Genomic DNA, 23,819 nt, shown 5'->3' on the forward strand with positions numbered 1-23,819 from the left:
GTGTGTGTGTGTGTGTGTGTTCAGGAGGAGATGGGGTCGAGAAACAGTGAAGGGAGGGGAGCTGGGTGGGAGATGCATCAAAAGATGCCATCCTTTGAGCAGGCTTGGGGTTTGTCTACAACCCTAAAGGTGGTAAGTTGGATCCCAGCCAGCAGCATCTAGGAAGAAAGGCCTGGTGATCTTCCATAAAGATGGTGGCCAAGACACACACACACACACACACACACACACACACACACCCTCGGCCTGGTGATCTTCCATAAAGATGGTGGCCAAGAGACACACACACACACACACACCCTCTGTAGCAGCTGGACTCAGTAACATGGGGAATTGGCGAGACAGCCGTGGGTTGGGTTGGTTTTTGTTGCGAGGTGAACCTGGCTTCCGAGGTACCTGGGGAGCCCTAAGCTGGGCTGTGGGGGTTGGAGGGGCTGCTGGTGCCAATGGGTGTTGCTGGACTCCCAAGGGTGCACTGGCAGACATGGCCTGGAGTTTGGGGGCAGGGGCAGGGATGCTGCCCTTCCACAGTGGCAGACAAAGCATTTTCATGGGCTTCACAGGCTCTGCTGAGAGAGGCCCCCGCTGCTGGGTGATCTCCCACTAGCTGACTCGATGACCATGTCCTGCCTACAGCCCGCAATGAGGCCCACTCCAGGCAGGCCTCCTCCTCTGGCCCACATCGTGGGTCAATCTGAGCGGGCCCTATTACCACCTCACACTGGTGGGTAGGTGTGCGTGTGTGTGCGTGTGTGCATGTGTGCATGCAGCTTTCTCATCCCCTTATTCAGGGCCTTGACCTTGGGAGTCTCTCTCCCTCCTCTACACCTCACCAAGTCACCCCCTCCACCCATTTTATACAAAGTCCAGTCCCCTGCTCCTCCAGCCACCACCGTGACAGTACCCATCTCCTGTTTTATCAACAGCAAAACGCTTCAAAATCACCGACTTGACTGCGGCCTGGTTTCCTCACTCCCCAGGAGAGCATGACCAGCCCCCTCCCACCAACATGGTCTTAAAGTCAAGGTGGCCAGAGCCTGTGCTGACCCAACCGGCCACTTCCTTCTTCCCGCCTCCAAGGCAGGAAGTGCTGGCCATGCCTTCCCTTTATGAGGAAATGTTTCAATCCTCTCAAAATCCAAGGGGGTCCCAAAGTGAGTCTCCAAAGAACCCCCTCGTCCCTGCCTCCCCCTCCCGGCTCCCACCACTGGGCTAGAAACTTTTAAAGCAAATTGAAGACTTCCTGTTCGACCCCCTGTGAAAGGTTCTGTGAGCTTTCCAGCTGATACTTGCCCCCCCATCCCGATATAAACCACTGTCCCCTACCAAGGTCCACAGTGCCCCTCTGTCACCCTGAACCTCCAGTCCATGTTCAGATGTCTCCATGGTCTCTCTACAGCTTGCCTGTTAAATCGGGGAGGCTGGGGGGCAGGGAGGACGGGTGAGAAATGTGCCTCCCCCTCCCACTTCGCCCTCTTCCTCCACCCCACCAGCTGGCATTAGGGAAGACCCTGGGGCCTTTGCCAGGATTCCAGACTCTGTGGGGTCTTGCCTCTCTGCTTGGTATTTACTCTAAAGATGCAACTAAGCAGAAGAGCAGGACCCCTCCTGGAAAAGCCGCCACTGAGAACCCCCGGGGCCAGCTCTACAGGGCAGCCGTCCCCTCCCAGGTGCCTTGTAACGTTGTTCTGCGTGCTGGCTGTCATGTTGGAAGTGCGAACGCCCCCCACGGCTGCTGCAAAGTCTTTTCCTGCTCCCTGCGGCGCAGCTGTGGGTTCAGATGGAGGTGCTTGCAGTTGGCCCCCTCGAGCCTTCACCAACTCCACCAGGGCCCCACGTGTTACTCCCCGTGCACCACGTGGATTCTGACCCACGGCAGCCTGCTGTAGGGTGGCACACCGGCAGTTCTTGCTTCTCGACGCCGGAAGAATTCATGTGGCAGCAGCACTTTTGTAGTCCGAGTCACATGACGGGGGGCACATTTTGGGGAGTAGAGCCCTCAGATAGCAAGCACACTGACCTCGGGACAGCGTGCAAGGCTGGAAGACCCAGTGGAAGGAGTGCCGCTGCCAGTGTGGGGTATTGTTGGCTCAGGCACCCGTCGGGTTGGGGGGCATTAAGAACAGCCTGACCTGCCCTCATTGGACCCAGATGGCTAGCTTCAAAAGGACTCCAGGACAATGAGCCATCTCCTCGCTCACGACACCACCTTGCCTCTGACTTTCACGGACCCTGCAGCTGCTGCTCCTGCCCCCTCCCTTCTTGTTCACCCCCCTGACCAGCTTCAAGACCTGCTGTTCACCGCAGATAGGTGCGACTTCACTGGCTCCTTGCTGGAACCCGTGAATCTCGCCCGGGAGCACAGCATAAACGTCTCCTTTTCCTTCTCTCTGGCCTGGCCTCAGTTTACCTAATGGTGAACCTAATAGGTATGTTAGGTAGCTTAGCCTAGGGAATTGGGAAGTCCATTTACGCATGCCCAGGAGAGCCAGCAAAGGACAAAGCTGGATTTTCCCGCCGGTGGGCCCAGATGGGCGTTACACCTGGAGCAGCCTACCTGGGCCAGGTGACTGCAATTCAGCCAATGGGATCGACCTGGGGTCATTCACAACGCCTCCCCAGGGAACCCTTGAAAAGGCAGGGACCGAGAGGGAGAGGGGGCTTGTCTTGCTTGGGCGGTCTGGTCATCTTCGTGGGAGGGGAGAGATCCTTGCGTGACCCTGAGCAGTCTCTGCCATGCCGCATGGTCAAAGGAATCCTATGGGTGCCACGTAAAACCTGATGCTTCTTTGAACTTTCATTAAATTCACTTGGATCACAAGCCCGGCTTCGGCGTGAAATCTTTCTTGTGCGGAGCCAAGGACCGAGGCTGAAATCTAGTCCCGGAGAGAGAGACCAAACAGGTATTGGCCATTCTCGGTGGCTAAATCCAGTCGCACCTGTGACGTGACGTCGCAGGTACCTAGTGTGTGCCCGAGCTGACCTTCCCCTGTGTGTAGGTGACCTTATTTTCTGCAGAGGTGTCTACTGGGTGCCAGATTTCTTTCCAACCCCTTTGTGTGGCCTGGCCAGCTAAGTTTTGTTTCGTGTTGGCATTCCGTGGAGACAAGCGCCTCCATCCCTAATCTTTCTACCCCGCCTGAGACTTCTCCTCCGAGTTGAGCTGAACCCGGGGCTGACCAAAGTCAACCCTGGAACTTGGAGCCGTGCTGAGGGTGGGGGGCTGAGCAGGCCTGAAGGTGAGACCAGCTACAGCCCAGAGGGACCCACAGTGGGAGGGAGCGGGGAGAAGAGGGAGGGCGCTGTCTGGACTGCCAAGTAGCACTATGGGGGCCAGGCACAGGCACGGGCATGAGGAACCCTGGCTGTGGCAGCTCTGACCCCAGGGGCCTAACCCTGGGGAGCAGGAGCCAGTGGAGCGCGGAGGAAGACGCCCACCGAGGCTGGGAGGACTTCTTTATTCAAGGCACAGTCATAGCATTAACAAGGAGGGTGGTCATTCTGGCACCTGCTTTCTGGGTGGTGGCCAAGGAAGCCCACTCCCTGACTGGGCCCCAGAGGAGGCAAAGTTCTTGCTAGGCACTTTGCTTCCAGAGGCAGCTGAGGGACAGGCAGCAGGCAGGCAGGGGGCTGTTCAGTCCCAGGGAGGGAGCTCTAGGCAGGGCCTAGGTGGGACAGGCCTCACATCGATCCTGGCCACAGAGAGGGTCTAGTCTGGGGGGGTCCCAGTGCAACATGGGCCCAGTAGGTGCCGTGGTAGGAGATGAAGTGTCTGGGGAGGGCCCATGTAGGGAGTGGGGGTGGGGGGTGGAGCTGAAGGGTGGACTGGCCATGACTGGGGGCGGTTGAGACCTGTTGGGCGGGGGGGGGGGCTCCCCCCTAGTTTCCCTGTGTCTCCAGAATGAGTAGAGACATGAGGGGCCTCTGGGACATTCCTAACATTCACACCACCTTTTCTTGAAACTTGTGGGCACATGACCCAAACTCCAAGGGGGGTGCTCCCAGCCATCCTGTAGGCTGTTCCGTGAGACCTTTCCTGAATCCAGCTTCCACAGGCTGTGGGGCTAGGGGTGCGAGCCAGCAGGCAGTGCCCAGGGAAGAGCCCCTCCCCAGAGACACAGAGCAGACAATGCACAGTAGGGCTTGGGTCGAGCTCCTGGCTGGGGTCTTGAACCCTCTGCTTTGGGAAGGACCTTCGCTTCTTGGTGGTGGGTGGGTGAGATTATTGACCCTGTGGAGTCTGGGCTTATAATAATCCTATTCCTCCATGGACATGGGTGGGCCAGACTGCCTCTTCCCAGAGGCCCAAACTTTCTGGAAAGACCCCCATGGGTAAGTCTGGGCCACACACGGAGAATGGCAATGTTTGGCCCTCAGCCTGGGGCAAAGCTTGGAGCTTCGGGGCCAGGATTCAGGCAAAGGTGGTGCAGGGATGGGGTGCCAAGGATCAAGTTTCTGGGTCCTCAGGGCCTGTGCCATGGGGGGAACCAGTCAGGTGAGGCAAGCCTTGGGTTCCTGCCTTCAGTAGGTGGGCTGCAGGGACTCCAGCCTTGGAGGAGGGAGCCCAGGCAGGCTTTGACACGCACAGGTCCTGTCCAGCTCAGCGCATGCTGGCTTACTTCAGTCCAGCGAACCGCCCCCAAGTCCTCCCCTGCTGGACTATGAGCAGCACCCAAAGAGCACTTGCCCTCAAAGGCCTGGAGTGCCCTACCTGTGGTAAAGACGCTAGGTGTTGCAGGTGCTCTTGACCTGGATTCGGCTCCTGCAGGCCTGGGGGTGGTGGCCCAGAAGGGCTTTACCAAGGAGGACACAGGCCCCTCCCAATCGATCGTCCTCTCAAGGCAGGGCTGGGCTGGGCCAGCCGGGGGCAGCATCTGTGTAGTGTCTGAGGCAGGGTTAGGCTGAAGGCCTCTGAAGTCTTCTTCAGTGCAGGTTGCAGGCAGCCAGAGAGGGGACGAAGGGCCCTCCCTTGGAGCTGGGGGTTTGGTGGGGAGTGGCCAATGCCTTCAGTTGGAAGCATGGGTTCCACCCCGTTACCCTCCTCCCATCTTTGACCCCACTGAAAGCCTAGGTACTTAGGTGGGCGCTAGGCAGAAACTCTCCGTGGCCAGGACTGGGCCTTGCGGGCCCGCTTATTAAACCTTGGGGCCTATGGAGGCATGTTAGTTGCCCAACACCCAGAACTTGGGGAGGAGACCTTCTTCCGTGCCTTTGCCTCCACCCCTCCCCGTCTTCTCACAGTAACTAGCCAAGCTAGCAAAGGTGCCCTTCACTCAAATCCACATGGGTCTCCTGGGTGACCAAGGCCCACTCCTCTCTCAAGGATGGAAAAGAGGGACGTCTGTCCCTGCCCAGGAAACAGACAGGCAGTGGGCTAGGAGAAGGCTTGGGCACCTCAGTCACCTCCTCTCAGCTCTGCGGTCATGGAGAGTCTTGATGGCACAGCCCCTGGCTGTGCTGTTCTGGGGCCTTCCCTCCCAGACCCCCATGCAGGGCAGCCTGGTCCGAGGGCATGGCTGGGAGCTGAGCACAGTGCCTATTTCTGGGCTTCTACAGACAGCCGGAGAAGGGGGGCTAGCGGTGGGGGCACCGAGCTGCAGAAGCTCCTCGGAAGGCAGCTGGAGGGGATGGTGCAGACCCTGGAGAGCCTCCAGTGGACTTTTTCTGGCTTCTCCCTTCCACACACCGTCTCCATCTTGACATCCCCTCCACCCAGGCAGGGGAACCCCAACATTCAGTCTCTGTGCCCAATGTTTCAGCTGCCTCTCCCAAGACTTGGTGGCTGTCAGTGTCCTCCAGCCCAGCCCAACCCAGGGTCCATCTGGCTGCCCGGTCCTCCTGTTCTAGAAGATCTTCATGGCCAGGGGGGGTAGACATCTCTACACCATCTGTAGGAGGTAGTACGGGGCTCTGGCCATCCTCCTGCCAGACCCTGCCCTAGTCGCCACTCTTGGAGGTGCCAGGTGGAGGCCCCGGGTCCCGGTCAGTGGTACTGGCTCTGGCTCTCCAGTTCCAGTCCTTCCTGGGGCTGGGCTGAGTCCATATCCCCCGCAAATCCCTTCAGGCTACTCTCTTCTTGGCCTTCCGACTGGCCGTTCATGGTGCCGTAGGAATGCCGAGCAGGGGAGGTGGCTGGGGTCAGGTTCATCTCTGGCTCTTGTAGCACGGTGGCCACGTACATCTGCTTGGGACAGAGGGGAGAGGAGTGGGCGTGGCCCCATGAGGAGCAATGCCCTGGGTACCCCCTTTCCCTTCACGTGGTTACCCCAGGCCCCTCCAAGCCACAGAGCCTCCCTGCTGACCTAGGAGCTCCAACCTTGCCTATCTGGCCCCCTCCAATCGCCCGATTCCCCAGCAGCCTTGATCCTTCTGTGGCTATCGGCAGCTTCCCAGCCGTCCTTAATGTAGGTCCGCTTCACAACTTGCTCTATTCATCCAAAGTCAGGCTGGACCCAGCAGGGAATGGCAGCTGGGTTCAGGAAGTCCCATCCCTGAGCTAGTGCACGTTCTAACACGGCTTCCGTCCTTCCGTCCGAGACGTGGGGAGCACCAAGGAAGTGCTTGTGAGCCACTGTGGAAAGTTTAGGCGGTCTGTGAAGTCTTGGTCGTGTGGTCTGCCAAACAGCAATGGCTGGGAGAGCAGCGGGGCGGAAGCAACCGGGACTTTACTACAGAGAAAGGCCATTGGTCATCCAGCCTCAGGCGCTACTGTTCAACCAGCCCCTTCCATCCCATGGGACCCAACAGGCCCAGTCGATGAGGGAATAACTTTCCTAGAGAAGAGCCCTGGAAAGCTATCCATTTGCAAGGCACCAAATGAACCCCATAGACAACTCTCCCCTTGATCAAAAGGGGGGAGATGTTAACTGAACGACGAAGAACCTGATATAAGACATCATAAGGAAACAACTAGAAAAAGCTGGAGGACTGCTGACTTGGTCTCTAAGAAGTCGCCAGCAAAGGTGACGTAAGAGACTCAAGAGCCAGGTGCACTGGCATTAATCTTGCACAGGCACCGGACTGACTCTTGGCTTGAATACGCCACGAAGACTTTTCTGGAACCACTAGATGTATGGGAGTATGACTGGATGTTAGAGGAGGTGAAGATGCAGGTACATGGATGCAGACTAACTAAAAAGAGCAGGTTAAAAAATAGTTTGTACTGTGCGATATCAGTCTATTTAGTCAACGTTGGTGCCTGTGGACATCTACTTCCGTATGGAAGAACCACGTTGAGACACCACCGATCATCTTTGGATATGGGGAATAGGGATCGATTTCTTAGTTTTGCTAATCTACGTCCTCCCAAAATTTGCTAGTGTTCAGACGCCATTTTGGGATTATCGAAAGATTTACAAATCCATATGTATGTTTACTGATTTTAAAGCACAGCTTTGGAGTCTAATGGACCCAACTCAAACTCTGCTCTGCCCCGGGCCCTGTGATCCAGTGTCCTGGGGAAGGGGTGGGGGTATCTACGTTCACTAACCTCAGTCTCCTCACCTCCCATGTAAGGCAGAAAGCCCTCCCAGGCGGCTTTGTCATAAAGGTTCAGCTCATAAGAAGATCCCAGGGGAGGAGTGTTAACAATATTCCAGAGGGGACACATGGGAAGGGGGTCATGGAAACCTTTGTAGTGCCTCCGTTCCCGGAGCCCCTTCTCTGACCCCTGAGGGACCACTGGTCACTGGGGCATTTCCCACAGGAGGTAAACAACCTGCAGCTTGGCTTTGCCCCTCGTGTCGGTGCCCAGTGGGTGAAAGCCCCACAGATTCTCTCGGAGCATCTGCTTCTGATGCATCCCCCCAACCCTGCCCCTGAGCAGAGGCGGCTCTGCCACCAGCTAGTGCCCTCTGCATTCGTGCCATGCCCGAACACGGTCTTCAACTCCCTAAGTCATCCAGGGTCTCTTCCGGGTCTCTGCACAGGGCAGGTCCTCTTCTGGGGATGCTCTTCCACACACCCTCTGCCACCTGGGTGAGCCCTCTCCCCATCCTGGCAGCAGAGAATACACTCACTCCCTCCTCCGGGAAGCCCCAGGCCTGGCAGGTGCCCTTCTTCCGTGCGCAGGGCCACAGGGGACCCGGCACCATCTCAGAGCCCCTGGGTGCTCCCCAGCCTGCTCAGCCACCTCCCCGGAGGCGGCCTCTTCGCCTTACCCTGCAGTGCAGACCTCCAATAGCGCCCCGCAGCTCGGTCTGCGCCCGGCCCAGCCCCTGGGCCCTGGGCGGCGGCCTTCCGACCTGAGCCTGCGTCCATCTGTCTGTCTGTCTACACCACTGAATTCGATATGGCCTTGCTCATCCCGTTCGCGTGGCTCCTCTCTGAGAGTGTCGAGTAAGAGGTGGATCTTCTGTTTTCCCGGCCCTTCAGCCAGGGCCACGGCAGCAATGTGACCTGGGCCAAGTCCTGCTGCGTCAGAGGAGGGCGCTGTGGGGGGGCACCCCCCACCAACACCCAGGGTGTGCACACACTACCGCTGCAGTAGCCCACCCCCCTCCTGCCCTGTCCCAGGGTGAAGCGGTGACTCACGAGGGAGGTGGGCGTGGACGAGGAGCTGCTGGGCTCCAGGTCGAAGACCGTCTGGACATCTTCCTCAGGCTGCAGAGGGAGAGAGTCAGGGTGCGTGTGTGCGTGGGGCGATCCGAGAAGGGGGACACCGGCCCTTCGTCCCCTCCCTACACCCACAGAGGAGCCTCTAGCCACTCTGGAGCTCAATTCACTTCCAGGTGACACAGCTGAGGAGAGGGTACGATGCTAGGGAGCCCCTTCCAGAATGTTACGTCCCCAAGGGCCATCCTGGGGCAGGTCAGCAGAATTGGGCTGAAGCTCCAACACAGGTCAGCCTTGACTGCAGGAAAAGCCTTGGCTGGACCCGGTGCTGTTTGTCCTCGGAGACGTCCCCTCTGCATCTAGAACGAGTCTCCAACCTGGACAGTCCAGTCCCCCTGCCACCCTCTTTTCTAGAGTGGACGCTGGCCCAATCCCATGACCCCACTGGAGTAGGAAGACAGGCCAGAGGGGTCATCTGTCCAGTCCCTTCTCTAGCGAGACACTCAGGCCAGGTGACAAAGTGATGCTGCCACCTGGTCCCACGGTCCCAGCCAGGTTCAGGGCTGTCCACCTGAACTTTCTATCTCACTTCATGCTACCCCTGGGGGATATCATAATTTTAAATTGCTTTCTTTTTCTTTAGATAAACTCACTTACACAGGAAACAATTCACTAACATGAGCAGAAACCTGCTGGCGAGCATACAAAGAAATTCAACACATAATTAGGTAGCCCTGAGAACTTAAATGCTGTCTGGGTGCACTGACAACCATTTCGGGCATCTCATCAGACACCCACTGCAGGCAATGCCAGCTGAAACCCAGCTGGCACGACACCAAGTGGCAAGGCTTGGTCTCTTCTCCCGGGTGGCCTGTTGATTGGCCAAGCCCCAGGGCCAGAGACAAAGGAGTCCCTGGGGGGTTGGGGAGCTGGGCCCCACTTCTAAACCAGACAGCTGGGATTTCTAAAGGCAGGAATGATCAGGCTCCAGGGTCCTCCTTGGCTCCACCCTCTCTCTCCTGACTGTCCACCCCTTGAAGTGGGCGGGGTGGGATAGGGGGAGGGCATGGCGGTCATAGCTCAGTGGGGCACAGGCCTACAGGCCACTGTTGGGAGGACCTGTCAGAGGGGAGAGGGTGGACAGCTGTCTTCTGGACATGCCCGCCCCATGTAGCGCCGGGCTGGGAGCCAGTGCCCACACGGCCCATTCTCCGAAGGGAGAGGACTGTCCCTCTCTGTGCCGCTGCAGGTGTCCAGGTCAGAAACACGTCCGGGAGCTGTGCCCCCTCCCTGCCCCCCATCCTGCCCCAAGGGCAGGGCAAGCCAGTGGAGGACAAGCCGGCTGGGCACTCACCTCAGATTCCTTCCGGAACCTCCCGACGAGAGTGCTGAAGCAGGCGATGATGATGGAGACGAGGAGGGTGGAGATGGAGAAGAAGGTGATGCTGTGGACCGAGCCTGCCAAGGAGAGGGGGCCTGTCAGCGTGCTCCTTGAGGAGCCTCCAGCCCGCCGAGGGCTGCAGACCTGCTCAGCCTGAGGCCGAGAGACCTGCCTTGCTTTCTTCCTCGTTCTTAGGGCGGCATACCTCTGTTTGGTCTGATAAGTTTAGAACCGGGCATCTTGTGGACCACAAAAAAAACAACCAAGCTTTTTTTTTTAAAAAAAAAAGAGGTGCCTTCCATCGCTGTCAAGTTGGATCACGGCAATCCCAGGTGTACCGAGTCAGACGGTCCCATGGAATTGTCAGTGCTGGGATCCCCAAACCTTTCTTGCAAGGCACCCCTGGGTGGGCCTGAACCACTGACCCTTCAGCAAGTCTTCGAGCCAGGGATGTCTCTGCCCTAAGTGCCCACCTGGATGGCCTATCCTGATTTGACTTTGCTTATGGATGTGGATTTTACAAGGTCCCAACTGGAATGAAGATTCATGTTGAAAAATATGATTGTCTCCTGAGAGCACTGGGTTGATGTCAGTGGGCAGTATAGAAATTGGATACACAAAATTGGGGGGATAAAGGCATGAAGTGGTTGGCTTACACACTTTCATAGGTGGGGGGATATATTCATTGGATTATAGGATTAAGGTATTGGTGTTATGTAACTGCAATTGTTAGGTCTAGGAGATTTTTTGTTTTGTTCACTTATAGAACGCTATGTTTCAATGAGTGTGGCACATATTGCATTGTATGCTTTTTAGTTTTATCCTATTAGGTACAGATGTGACTTTATTATTGTTTGAAAATTACATATGGCAAAAAAGTTATGTGAAAGTGTTAAATTGACAAAGGGTAGTCTGTGGTAGTCACCTAATCTGGTGTCAATTTGAGGATGAAGAGTGTAGGGGTGGAGTCTAAACTGTCAATCTAGAGATGGCCAATGAGACTTGTGTGTGGGCATGGCCTTCTCTGGAGAATTCTGGGAAATCTGGTACTTCCTCCTTGGAGGCGAAAAACACCTCTCTCTCTCTGCTACTCCCTGGGAGACATTGCAGAAGTTAAGCCACATGGACACAACCAGACCTTGGAAGCTGGAGAAGCCACAGAGAGACCCCTGCCAGCACTGAGATGCTTACAATGCCACTGGACCCAAGACTTTCTACCCACTGGCCTGTGATCGTCCTGCATTTGGCTTCACTGCATGTGTTCCATGAGTCTGAAGAGGGTTTTATAGATTGGTATCGGACATATGGGCTAATATCACACTTATGGCCTTGGACTGGCCTGGGTTAGGATATTTTCTCAATGTTCAATTCCTCTTATATATAAACCTCTCCCTTATATACACATGCATGTTTATGAATTTGTTTCTCTAGTCTACCCCGACTAATACACCCACCTTGAGCTGCCAGTTACCTCCAGCACTGTGGATCCTGGAAACCCTCCCTCCCCCCGTTTGTGTCACTGCCCCTGGGTCTCATCTTTCCCTGGCTATCCCTTTGACCCTCGTGCTCAGTGTGCTGGTGACACCAGGAAGCCACCCAGGATGAGACAGTCCCTTTTCCTTTCGGGCCAGTGGGTCATTTTGTTGTGGTAGCCATTTTCTTTTTTAAAAATCATTTTATTGGGGGTTCATTAAGGTAGTAGAAGGACATTGGGCCTCCACTAAAGTATTCCCTCGATGCAAGAACACTTTGTTCTATTAAACTGGCATTCCACGGTGCTCACCTTCCTAACATGATCGCTGAAGACAAACAGATGCATAAGCAAATGTAGTGAAGAAAGCTGATGGTGCCCAGCTATCAAAAGATATAGCATCTGGGCTCTTAAAGGCTTGAAGACAAACAAGTGGCCATTTAGCTGAGCAGCAACAAAGCCCACGTGGCAGATAGCCGTTTTTTAACGTGGCTAAGAATCCTGATCCATCTTCACAGTCAGAGGGTTGCATAAGGAGACTTCCCAACACCCAAAACCTGACCTGCCTGCGATGGAGTCCAGGCCGACTCACCGAGACCCTAACCCTGGGGAGCTCAGGGCAGGGTAGAACTGGCCCTGTGAGCTTCCCAGGCTGAAACACTTGATGGAAATGGAGTGGCTCCTGGTTCCGAACTGCTGACTTTGCGGTTAGCGGCCCAGTGTGAAGCCACTACACTACCAGGGCTCCTTAAAATGATGCTTCCTGCCGTCCTTTCAAACGCGTCAAACAAAAACACTGCGCCGACTGACGTCGTCTGATATCCAACAATCGAGAGCTGATGCAGTAGAACCAGTGTCGCATCGGGAGGCGCGTGGGCACCCACTGTGCGCGCGTCACATTCAGTGAAGAAACTGGGGCCACAAGCCCTACGACCACTGACTGGGCGGAACGTTGCCACGCTTTGCTAAGCGACACTCAGCCCACACTCCCCTTCCTGGAAACCCGTGCTCGGATTTGAGGGCTGAGGTGGTGGACTTGTCACAGGCTGGTCTTTCTATCGATTACACTCTTGATAACCCATCCGTAATCCTTTGAGCTTAGCCGTGCGAGGGAAACCACCAGTCTGCTGGGCGGCCAGGGACAGGCTCGGAGGGAGGAGCTGGGGACAGGAGCAAGGGCGAATGAAGCCACCCCGGACAGCAGGGAGCTGACAGCCACAGACCCCACTGTGAGGAGCGCGCGCTAGAAAACACCCCAGCACGGCCTCTCCTGTGTCCCACCACTGAGAAGTTCAGTGACACACTGGAGGAGGGCAGTTGGTGGGGAGCGGGGTGGGGTGGGGGGAAGCAGTCCAGAGCAGGGGTTGCAGGAGGCACGGGGTGAGCTTCTTCTGAGACTGGGAGGGACTGGCAGAACCCACTGAGCCTGGTGAGGAGACGGTGGAGGCGTGCCCATGTGTGAGGGTTTCCCTGAGCTGGACTGGGCAGTGTGTGAGGCACAAGTGGTAGGGGCAGCAGGCCCAGAGCCGGGGCAGTCGGCCAACTCCTCCCAGCTTCCCACAGCTCACGAGACCTTGATAGGATCCCGTTGGGAGGGTCAAGGAAATGGAGCCCTCAGAGAATGGGCAGACTGGCATCAGGGGAAGGCCCATGGTGCTTCTTGCCCTGGGTGTTGGAGCTCAAATGCCGTTCAACCTGAACCAATGTGGCCAGGCCCTTCCCTTAGCCTTTAAACTTTGCTGGGACTCTACCACGTGTCTGTTCGACCCAGAGACGCTCTCGGTCTGGCCAACCTCTTCCTGGCCTCTTGCCACTCTGATGGAGCTGGCCAGGAGGGGCTCCCCCAGCAGCGGAGGCCAGGCAGAGGCGAGGTGAGGCCCGGGGGCGGGCTTGGCACTTACCGAGTCGTAGCGTGGAGAAGAAGAGCATCCAGAATAGACCCAAGAGGGGCGCAAACATGGCCTGGTAGACTGCAGCCATGTGGATCTGCTCGTTGAGCTTGGTGGGCACGTAGGAGTAGTACATGTTGTAGCGGTCGGTCATGTGCTTCATGCACAGGTAGAGCAGCCCTGGGGTCGGAGGACAGGGCACTCAGAAGCGACTTCAACCACTGCTCTTCCCGGGCCCGGGGCGGGTCCTGATCCCTGGGACCAGCAGGCTCCCTGGAGTGGCCCTAGCCGGGCAGCTTGGGGAAGGGCGATTCCTTCGTCCATTCAACAGATCATTTTCTGCCGCAGCCATCCAACCCCAGCTCCCTTCCTGCTCCCGGACCGGACATCTCTCCGCCCCACTGGTGGTCCCAGGCCTCCTCACACCCCCAACCTGAGGATGTGCCGCCTGGCGGGTGGGCCTCAGGCATGACTCACCGAAAGGGACAATGATAGGGCAGGTGATGCTATACGCCATCACCACGCTGAAGACGTTGATCATCCACGCGTACTCTCGCCCAAACTGGAAGTCCGGGGCTTGGCTCTGGAGCAGGAGGCAAGGGGGGCGCCCTGAGCTCGCTCGGCTGCCTTGGCTTGGCTGCTGTGGCTCCTTATCAGCTTCCCCATGTCCCCCAGCCCCCCGGCCCGGGGAGTCCAAGAAGCAATCAAGAAGCCAACCACCCCTGCCACCTTGGGCTTCTTCCAGGTCCCCTTCCTGACACCCTCCCAAGAGACATTCTCTGGGCCTGGTGCTCACCTTCCTGATATGGACTCTTTCTGGTTCCGACCTGGAGAAGAAGAGGCGGGCGCTGTACAGGAAGAGGGAGCCCACACGTAGCAGCTCCATGCCGGTGCCGATCAGAGCTGCCGTGATGACGTAGTTGACGAAGAAAGCGCCGTTGTCTGGCAGGAACACGCACCTGGGCAGTGTGGGCAGGGGGCACAGGGGGGCCGTAAGGTTGAAGGAGGATTAGGGAGGAGGGGTTGGAGGTAGGGGAGACAGAGAGGAGACGGGTAAAACTTTATATCTATCCCCAAACCATTGGAAGTTTCTGGGTGGCTCTCTTGAGCAGGGATGGGAAGGTCTACAGACAGCCATGTGTTTGGAGTACACACACTGGCGTGATTCAAAGCAGTGGTGTCCGATCCTGGGTCCATGGCCCTAGAGTTTAGAACTCTGGGGCGTCCCATGACCTTGGATGGGAAAAAACCCCAAACAACAACCTTTATTTTCACTGGGAGGAAGTCAGATAGATGGGCTTTCTACTCCCATGGAGAGTTGCTGTCTGGAAACTCACAGGGGCAGTTCCACCCTGTCCTCTAGGGTCACCCTGAGTCTGCATTGACTCGAGGACCGTGAGCTTGGTTATGGTCACTGAGGTCTAATTGCAGTTTACCCTTTTCGTCCACTGAGAATGCAGACAACAAGCCACAGCGATGCTGCTCTGGCCGGAAGCAGCTGTCCTCATCTGTTACCCGCAGGGCAGCTGGTGGATTCAAACACTAACCTTTCAGTTGCCAGCCTGCTGCTTAACCCACTGTGTCACCAGGGCTCCTTCATGCTACTCTAATTGTGCCTTTAGCATGTGTGCTCATGTCACCTCTGGTTATTCCTGTACCTGACAACAGCATTTCCCCACTTGTCTGTCAGTACGGTGGGGGCTGGTGTGTTGCTGTGACACTAGAAGCTATGTCACTGCGGTTTCAGATGCCAGCAGGGTCACTGAGGCAGTTAGTTTATTGTGCCAACCTGGTCAATAAACACATGTGGGGTTAATTGAAGGGCGGAGGGATAAACGGCTCAGTGAGCCTCGCCTTTCTAGTTCTCGGGCCTCTTGCTTTCTGATGGTCGGGCCAGGGTGCAGCTGCCTTAGCCAGTTCCCTGCTTTAGCTGGCAAGGCTCACTGCCTGCAAGACATCCCCAAGGAGAAGCCACATGGACCTACCCCGAAGCAGCCCTGGGTGCTGTAGCAGCCGTGTGGAGACCCCTGCCAGCACTGAGATGCTTACACATTCACTGACTCAGTTTTCCTCCTGCAGTTGGCATCATTGTGTCTGTTTTGTGAGATGGAGGAGGACTTTGTGGGTTGGTGTTGGACATCTGGGTTAATGGGTTGATGTTGGCCTTGTGGGCTTGGGCAGCACTGGGTTGGGATGTTTTCTTGATGCTCGTGTAACCTTTATATAAAACTCTCTCTTATACATGAGTCTCTGTGGATTTGTTTCTCTAAAGTACCCAGACTAACACTGTCACCCAAAGTGAACAGGTTTCAGCAGAGCTTCCAGACTAAGGACAGACAGCGAAGAAAGACTTTGATCCCCACTTCAGAGAGAGCCCTGAAAACTTTATGCTTGGCTTTGAAACATTGCCAGATACCGAAGGTATAATGAATGGGAGCAGCACATTGTCGGAGATAGTGCTGGAGGATGGGCCCTAGTTGAAATAATACAACTATTATTCAAATGTATGCACAGCCACCAAAGCTGGTGAGGAAGAAATGGAAGAATCCTATATCAGCCAGCAATTGCTCAAACATGCAATGAAGATGCATGGGTAGTTATTGGTGATTGGAATGCAAAAGTTGGAGACACAGGAAGGACCATCCAACAAAGGTTGCAGGAGTACATTGACAGGGAGCTGCCAGAGGCTCAGGCCGGATTCAGAAGAGGACGTGGAACAAGGGATACCATTGCTGACGTCAGACGGATCTTGACTCAAAGCAGAGAATACCAGAAAGGTGTTTATTTGCGTTTTATTGACTCTGACAAGGCATTCAACTGTGTGAATCATAATTAACTGTGGATAACCTTGAGAAGAATGGGCATTCCAGAATACCTAATTGTGCTCATGCAGAACTTGTACCTGGAACAAGAGGCAGTTATGTGAACAGAACAAGGGAATCCTTCATGGTTTAAAATGAGGACAGGTGGGCGTCAGGGTTGTATCTCTCACCACACCTGTTTAAACTGTATGCCGAGCAAATTTGCTGTTTTATATGGAGAAGAGTGGAGCATCAGGATGGGAAGAAAGCTTGTAAGAACCTTCCCTGTGGAGATGACATGACCTTGCTTGTTGACAGTGAAGTGGGCTTGAAGCACTTGTTTGATGAAGACCAAGGATTTCAGCCATCAGTGTGGATTACAACTCAGTGTAAAGACTGAAATCCTCAGAACTGGACTGATGGGTAACATTGGGATAAATGCAGACAAGGTTGTTGTCGAGGATCCTGTCTTGTTAAGATCCGTAATCAATGCTCATGGAAGCAGCAGTCAAGAAATCAATGGACGCGTTGCATGAGGTAGATCTGCTGTACAGACCTCTGTAGAGTGTTGAAGAGCAAGGATGTACTTGGAGGACCGAGCTGCGCCTGACCGGAGCCATGATATTTTTTCCACTGCCACATTGCATGTGAAAATTGGACACTGAATAAAGAAGACTGTGGAAAAACAGATGCATTTGAATCGTGGAGCTGGAGAAGAACATTGAAAGTACAATGGATTGCTAAGAGGGCCAGCTGATCTGTCTTGGAAGGAAGGCTGGCTGGAATAATCCTGAGGCCAGGATGGAGAGATTTAAATACCTTGGACACGTCCTTAGAGAAGGACACCATGTTTGGGAAAGTAGAAGGGCAGGGAAGAGAGGAAGGGCCTCCACATGATGGGCTGACACCGTGGCTGCAGCAATGGGCTCAGGCAAAGGAGCCGTTACGAAGATGGAGCAGAGCGTGCAGTGTTTCCTTCTGTGTGCACAGATTTGCTATGGGTTCAAACCGACTCCACGGCACCTAGCAACAACAGCAACAGCACTGGCCTTCGTCACAATTTAAAACTGACAGCAGTTAGTAGACTTGCTGCTTGAATACCCACTTAAATGCCAGGTAGTTATTGAGGCGGCTGGCCCACTTCAACGAGGAGCCATGCGCTATGAAAAGCTCCCAAATCAAATGCAGTGCCATCGAGTCGATTCCGACTCACAGGGGCCCTCTGGGGCAGGGCGGAGCTGCCTCTTCGGGCTCCTGAGACTAGCTCTTTATCGTTACCGGAGCAGAACACCTCATCCTTCTCCTGCAGAGTGGCTGGGGCTTACACGTGCTGACCTGGAGCTAGCGGCCGCGTGTGGAACACAGTGTGCCACCAGGGCTCCAGGACTCATGTAGCCGAGGGGCCAGTCCTCTCGCTGGTGACCCAGGTGTCTCCATGGCCCATGTCTGCCTAAGTCTGTCCGCTTCCTCAGACAGAGGAACCCACGAGCACTTGGCGGCGTTTCAAGCTCTGGCAAGAAGCTAGTCCTTGTGATGGCATCAGCCCCGAGTTGGAGATTCACAGTCTTTTCTTTCTGATAGAAACGGTCCTGAAGATGAGTTACAAATGAACCTCATGGGGAAAACAGCATGGCCATCACAGCTGAGCTGCAGGAGCCTTGGAGAATGCCAGACGCTTCCAGGAACCCCAGAGGGGGCATCGAGAAGTCGGGCCTGGCTGCCAGCTGGGCGGTGGGTGGTTTGAACTCACTCAGCAGCTCTGCAAGAGAAAGTAGCAGCGGTCTGCTCCCGTTAGGGGGCTCAACACTATCAGGCTGGATCTCATTCAGAGCGCCCCACAGAGTCGGGAGGACGGCTCCTTTGGATTTCTGAGGAGCTACGTCTTCATGGGAGCAGAAACCCTCATTTTCCGCCCGTGGAGTAGCTGGTGATTTTGAACCGCCAATCCTACAGTTAGCAGCCCGGCACACAGCCCACTCCATCACCAGGCTCCTCCCAGAAAGACTGACCTAGAAAACCCTGGGCCACTGGGGGGGGTCGCTGTGGGCTACGAGTAACCTAACGGCACTCGACAGCACCAGGTAGGTTTGCATGTCATTTGCAACATGATATGTGGGAAAACAGATTTCCAACACATTCAACCACAAAACCCCAGAAGTCAAAACTGGCTGGATGTCCACCATAACCTGCATGATACCTTCTCCGAGACGCCTACTCCCGCCGGCTTAGGGTCCGCCTTCAGGCTACGCCACACGGGCCGGAAACGCTCTGCCTTGTTAAGGCACGTGGCAATCAATCTGATGTCACAAACCTGATTCCTAACGTATTTCGATGGCTATCTTTCAGTAGAATCTGTTTCCTTCAAAGTTCATGGGCTTTTAGGCATTTAGAGATGCAGCCCTGGTGGCCTCTGAAACCACTAGCCACAGAGGAGGGAGAGGGAGAGGGAGAGGGAGAGGGAGAGGGAGAGGGAGAGGGAGAGGGAGAGGGAGAGGGAGAGGGAGAGGGAGAGGGAGAGGGAGAGGGAGAGGGAGAGGGAGAGGGAGAGGGAGAGGGAGAGGGAGAGGGAGAGGGAGAGGGAGAGAGAGAGAGAGAGAGAGAGAGAGAGAGAGAGAGAGAGAGAGAGAGAGAGAAAGAGAGAGAGGAGAACACTTTCTCCCCGCCTAGGGTAGTTCTGCCTTATTCTGCAGGGTTGCTGGGAGTCAGGACCGCCGCGGTGGCAGTGAGTTTGGTTGGTTTTGTGCATTTATAGGACTGTGGATTGTCCCAGGGTCACTGTGTTCCAGATGTGACCACTGCGGAGAAGAGGACGAGGGACACAGGTCCTTCCCGGACACTTCCCCCTCGGCTTCCTGTGAATCTGTAATCATTTAAAAAGAGAATTCATTGATCTCTCTTTTGAGCCATTTCAAAGTTGTTTCTAATAACAAAAAAAAGTGAAGGGCACCTACTCCTGGATCCAGCCTCGGATGAACCCTCTGACCACAGACCAGGTGTGAACAGCCGTCTTGCACAGTACACTGGAGACGGGATCATCACACCTGTCCTTAGGTCACGATTTAACACCTTAGCATTTGAGCTCCTTTTTGACTCATTTAAAGTTTGTTCCAGTGTTTCATGTTTTCTACTTTCTTGACAACTGAGGTTGTACGCTGTTATTTGTTGTTGTTAGGGTTTGTGCGTCTGTGTTTCTGTACGGGGAATCCAGGACAGGAAAATCTATAGAGACAGTAACTGGATGAATGGTTTCTTAGGGTGTGGCAGGGGAGGTTGGGGGGAAATGGGGAGCTGCTAATGATGAATTGTGGTAATGATTGTACAGCTCTTCTTGACATGACTGAACTGTTAGATTGTATGGTATGTAAATTATGTGCCAATAAAATGGTTTCAAAGCAAAACAAAACAAATTCAGAGAAAGGGCCCCCAGGCTTTATCAGCTCTCTCAAAGGGCCAACCAAATCAAACTTAAAAGCCCAAGCCCCGCTCACTGCCATCAAGGTGACCCTACAGGATGGGGTAGAACTGCCCCTGTGAGGTTCTGGGACTGTAACTGTTTGTGGGAGTAGAAAGCCCCATCTTTCTCCCACACGGCAGCTGGTGGATTCAATCTGCAGACCTTGCGATCACAGCCCATAACGTAACCACTACACCACCAGGGCTCTTGGTCAAGGGACAAACAACAGAGCAAATCAGGATGCCGAACTCAGAGGCAGGCGACTCTACTATCACCCACAGAAGCCTGGGTGAGCATGTGGGTTAACCCTTGGCTGGGCGGGCTTGTACTCACTGGAACCGGATAGATGCCTGCTCCAGGTAGTAGACGTCAAAGAGCCAGCGGAAAAATACATGCAAACTAGAGGCAAGAACAAGGACAGGGACCTTCGTTAGTCAACTTTCGAGCTAAAGGCCTAGGGTTCAGTTCCTCTTGGCCTGGTTTCCCCTCCTCTCTTCCCCAACCCCAAAGATGTTTGCATCTCAGTATTCTAGCTGGTCAGTCTATCCTGCTCCTCCTCCTCCTTGGGGCTGGGCCGCCCCTGCCCCTAACTCTTCAGCCCTCCAGCACAAGGACACTTCCTCCAGCAAACCTTCATCTTCCTTTTCTCCCACAATACTCTCTGCCTCTTCTACACGGATACTGCACGTTGGCCGTGTTCTTGCCGTCTTGGCCTGTCGGTTAACTGGCAGGCACGCCTTAGTTTTCCCAGCGGGATGGTAAGTTCTAGGCCCATGACAGACACTGCACCGTTAAGCCCAAGCTAAGCCTAGATTCACTGGACTGTTATTGGAGGAAGGGGTCTGCAGCAGCCACCATAGAATATATGGAAGAGGAGACGGAGTTGGAGGCGAGGTACCTGGTCAGTCCCATCGAGGGCAGAATTACCACCATAAACACCAGGAAGAAGTAACACTTATACATTATGGTGAGGTTCTGATTTGATCTAGAAGGAAACAAAGAGAGATGTTGACCAGTGAGGGCCACGTGGTAATCACCAATCGCCTAAGAACATCATGAGGGGAGAGACAGCGCTTTGGGCTAGAAAATCAGGCACATCAATCTGATCTCCATGGGGCACTGTGAACTGTGCTGTGCCTGAGAGCAGGAGGCAGGTGGTGGGGAGAGCTCATGATCGACTGGTGATGTCTGCCCTGGACACAGGGATGGAGGGCACACCCATGTCATATAGTAGACATCTGAGTTAACAAGGGACATTACCAGTGACGTTCAGGATCCCTGGAGAGTTTCAATAATCATCACAAGCTTTGTGTTTTGTTTTGCTTTTTTTCTCTCGGCCCAAATAAAGGCCGGTTAGGGTTTTTGTTGGAACTACCATTCTATCTTCTTGCCAGATAGGCACTTTTGGTGCAGAAACCCACTTGGAGACTCATGTAGCCGTCTGGCCAGGGCAGCCCCACCTGCCCCAGGTTATGTCAAAGTCCTTCTATCTAGTTAGCGAGCCGCAGGGAACCATTAGGGTGAGCAAGTGGGTCAGGTCCTGGCTGTTCAGAAGGTTGGCTCTGGGTGGCCACAGGGCCTCTGTAGGCAGGGTGGACCTGCAGCTCCCTTGGCTCTGGACACATCAGCCCACTTCACATTCCAAAACCAGTCCTCTCTCCTCACCCGGTGCCCTCCACTGGCATGCCCTCTCTGGCACTGCCTCGCTGTTGCCTGCAGTGCCACCCCCTTGGGCTGCACACACGCTGCGTGTAGCCCAAAGAGGGCTTGGCTTTGGCCCCTCGCTCGTCATGCAGAGCGAGTGCCGGGCTGGTGTGGGTGTTGAGGGGGGGGGCAGGCTGGGTGGGAGCCCTGCTCACCTGGTCCAGTGAGCCTCCAGGAAGGCCGAAAAGTAGACGATCAGAGGCATTATCACCGTGAAGCTGCACAGCAGCAGGGAGGGGAAGAACTGGGTCACGATTGGGCTCTGTAGGGACAGAGGGGAGGGACCAGGGCAACTATCAAACTAAGAGCCCCTTCCTCCTTCACACTGCCCTGGATTCTCTGCCCAGCTTCCCACAGCCTGAGGCTACTCCGCGGGCCTTCCTGGCCAGGCATCTGTCTAGCTGGGGGCAGGCTAGGTTGACACGGAGGCCAGGTGAGGTCTCCCAGGGGCTCAGAGCCAGTTGCTGTCAGTCATGTCTCCCACCTGTCCCTTACTCATGTCCTGTGAATCATGGAGGAGGGGCCGTGGTGAGGGTAGTAATGGAGGCTCCCAGAGGGCAGCTTGCTCAGGGCCGATTGGGACAGTGGCAGAAGGAGCGAGAGCAAGCAGCAGAAGCGGTGTGGCTCCCGATGTGTGTGCGTGTGAAGGTATGCAGGTGAGTGTGTGTCTGTGAGCATGGATGATGGCACATGAGGGTGTGTGTGAGCATCTAAGAACACATGTGAAGGGGGAAACCGATTACGGTGATCGACGCATAACTGCACCCCCACCCCTCCGGGGGAGAACACCAGATGTGGGGGAAGGGAAACAGTGGTTGGTATAGGATATGGGGAAACAATAATTTATAATTTATCAAGGGACCATGAGGGGGGAGGTAGGGGGAAAGAGAGGAGCTGACACCAAGGGCTCAATAGAAAATACTATCCAGAAAATAACGATGGCAACATATTTACCAATGTGCTCGAGACAATTGCTGTGTGGGTTGTTACAAGAGCTGTATGAGCCCTCAATGAACTGTTTGAAAAAAAAAAGAATGCATGGGAGTGTATGTATGAGTATGCTAGCATGTGAATGTGTGTGAGTATACATGCATGCATATATGTGTGCGTGTTTGATGGGATGTGCATGTAAGCATGTAAGCATGCATGGGAGTGTATGTGTGAGTGTGAGCATGTGTGCAAGTGTACATGTGAGTGGGTGTGTGTGCACATGTATGTTGGTGAGTGTGAGCATGTGTGTGAGCATGAAGGAGTATGTGAACGTGTGAGCATGTGCGTGAACATGTACGATGGTGTGACTGTGAACGCATGTGAACATATGTGAGTGCATGTGCAACTGTGTGAATGTGTCAGTGGGAAAGCATGTGTGAGTTCTTGCATGGTGGGGGATCATGTAGGTAAGTGTGTGAGCATGTGTGACGTGGAGTGTGTGTGCATGTGAACATGCGTGTGAGCAAGTGATGTGTGAGGGCGCGTGCCTGTGTGTACCCAGGGTGATGACTGTGTGTGTGTGTGTGTGTGTGTGTGTTGCAAGGAACAGGATGGGACCCCATCAGAGGGGGTGACTGCTCAGCTTCGCAGCGGCCTCCGACGGGGCTGCTGCTGTCAAGGCTGGGCTGGGCTGGGCGCGTGGAGTGCAGGCCTGCCCGGCAGGTTTTGTAAAGCCAGGAACTTTGGGAAGTCTGCCTTCTGAGGGCCGTCTGGGTGGCTCTGAACTCCCCACCTGTCTGAAAATACCATTTGTGCCACCTGGCGATGCCAGAGCTTGGCAACGGGCCAGGACATCCTCTGAACTCCCCGGTCAGCGGTCAGCACAAGGCAGCCTCTCAGTTCCTGGCCGGGTGCCACAGGCCCCCGGGCAGAGTCGGGGATGGATGTGTGCAGGGAACCGGAGACCATGCAGGGCTCCTGTCCCTCTCAGAGTGGGGCTTCCTCATCCTCTACCTCACACGCAAACCGAGCCCCCAGCCCCAGAGAACTCACCTTTTTCACACCCTGTCCACCTCTTGCTGACCCAGGGTGCTCCTGTCTCTGGAAGCCTCCAAGTCCACCCCTAGGACCTGCCTCTTGCTCTTGCTCCCCTGCCCTGCCTGCCGATGACCTTTCCTCTCCGGTCCCAGCCCTCTATGGTGGGCCCAGTTTCACCCGCTTTGGAGAAAACAACCCCAGCATAGATGCCACCGCCACCACCACCGCCACCGTGCTGCTGGTGTGCGGGCAGGGCTCTGTAGCCGGGTCCCAGCGGGCCCCCATCCCGTCCTCGCCTGAGTTCTTCTTTGATCTCCCTGGGGCCCCCAGGCCTGGCCTGAGCAGAGAAGGCACCTGCAGCTTCTCGATGGGGCGGGTGACGTTGTACATGTCGATGGTGTTGATGATGATAGCAGGTGTGGTGAGGAAAAAGAAGAGGCAGAAGAGGGAGGCGTTGACGATGAGGAAGCGGGCCCACCAAAAGAAGCGGCGGATGGACAGATGCTTCCTGGGGAGGGAGGGGGCGCACTCAGGACCCCATGTGCCCGCCCTCACAGCCAGCCCACGTGCATGCCAACGGTCGCCGGGCTGCCCAGTT

The 23,819-nt window shown here is 55.3% G+C and overlaps 1 protein-coding gene across 2 annotated transcripts in view; it reads right to left on the bottom strand.

Annotated features, from left to right (window-relative positions):
- Positions 1-3,471: 3,471 nt before the first annotated feature.
- The window catches only part of TMEM63C (transmembrane protein 63C), a 52,361-nt gene continuing 32,013 nt past the window's right edge, over positions 3,472-23,819 (bottom strand). For both annotated transcript variants that reach the window (XM_075531452.1, XM_075531451.1), the window contains exons 14-23: positions 23,576-23,729; positions 21,409-21,515; positions 20,448-20,534; positions 19,883-19,948; positions 14,091-14,253; positions 13,772-13,877; positions 13,307-13,474; positions 9,908-10,011; positions 8,533-8,601; positions 3,472-6,181 (exon numbers count right to left, since the gene is read on the bottom strand). In XM_075531452.1, coding sequence (XP_075387567.1) covers positions 5,984-6,181; positions 8,533-8,601; positions 9,908-10,011; positions 13,307-13,474; positions 13,772-13,877; positions 14,091-14,253; positions 19,883-19,948; positions 20,448-20,534; positions 21,409-21,515; positions 23,576-23,729 — 1,222 coding nt within the window. In that variant the 3' untranslated portion in view covers positions 3,472-5,983. The remainder of the gene's footprint in view (positions 6,182-8,532; positions 8,602-9,907; positions 10,012-13,306; positions 13,475-13,771; positions 13,878-14,090; positions 14,254-19,882; positions 19,949-20,447; positions 20,535-21,408; positions 21,516-23,575; positions 23,730-23,819) is intronic.

Source organism: Tenrec ecaudatus, chromosome 14 (assembly GCF_050624435.1).
Source record: "Tenrec ecaudatus isolate mTenEca1 chromosome 14, mTenEca1.hap1, whole genome shotgun sequence".
NCBI lineage: Eukaryota > Metazoa > Chordata > Mammalia > Afrosoricida > Tenrecidae > Tenrec > Tenrec ecaudatus.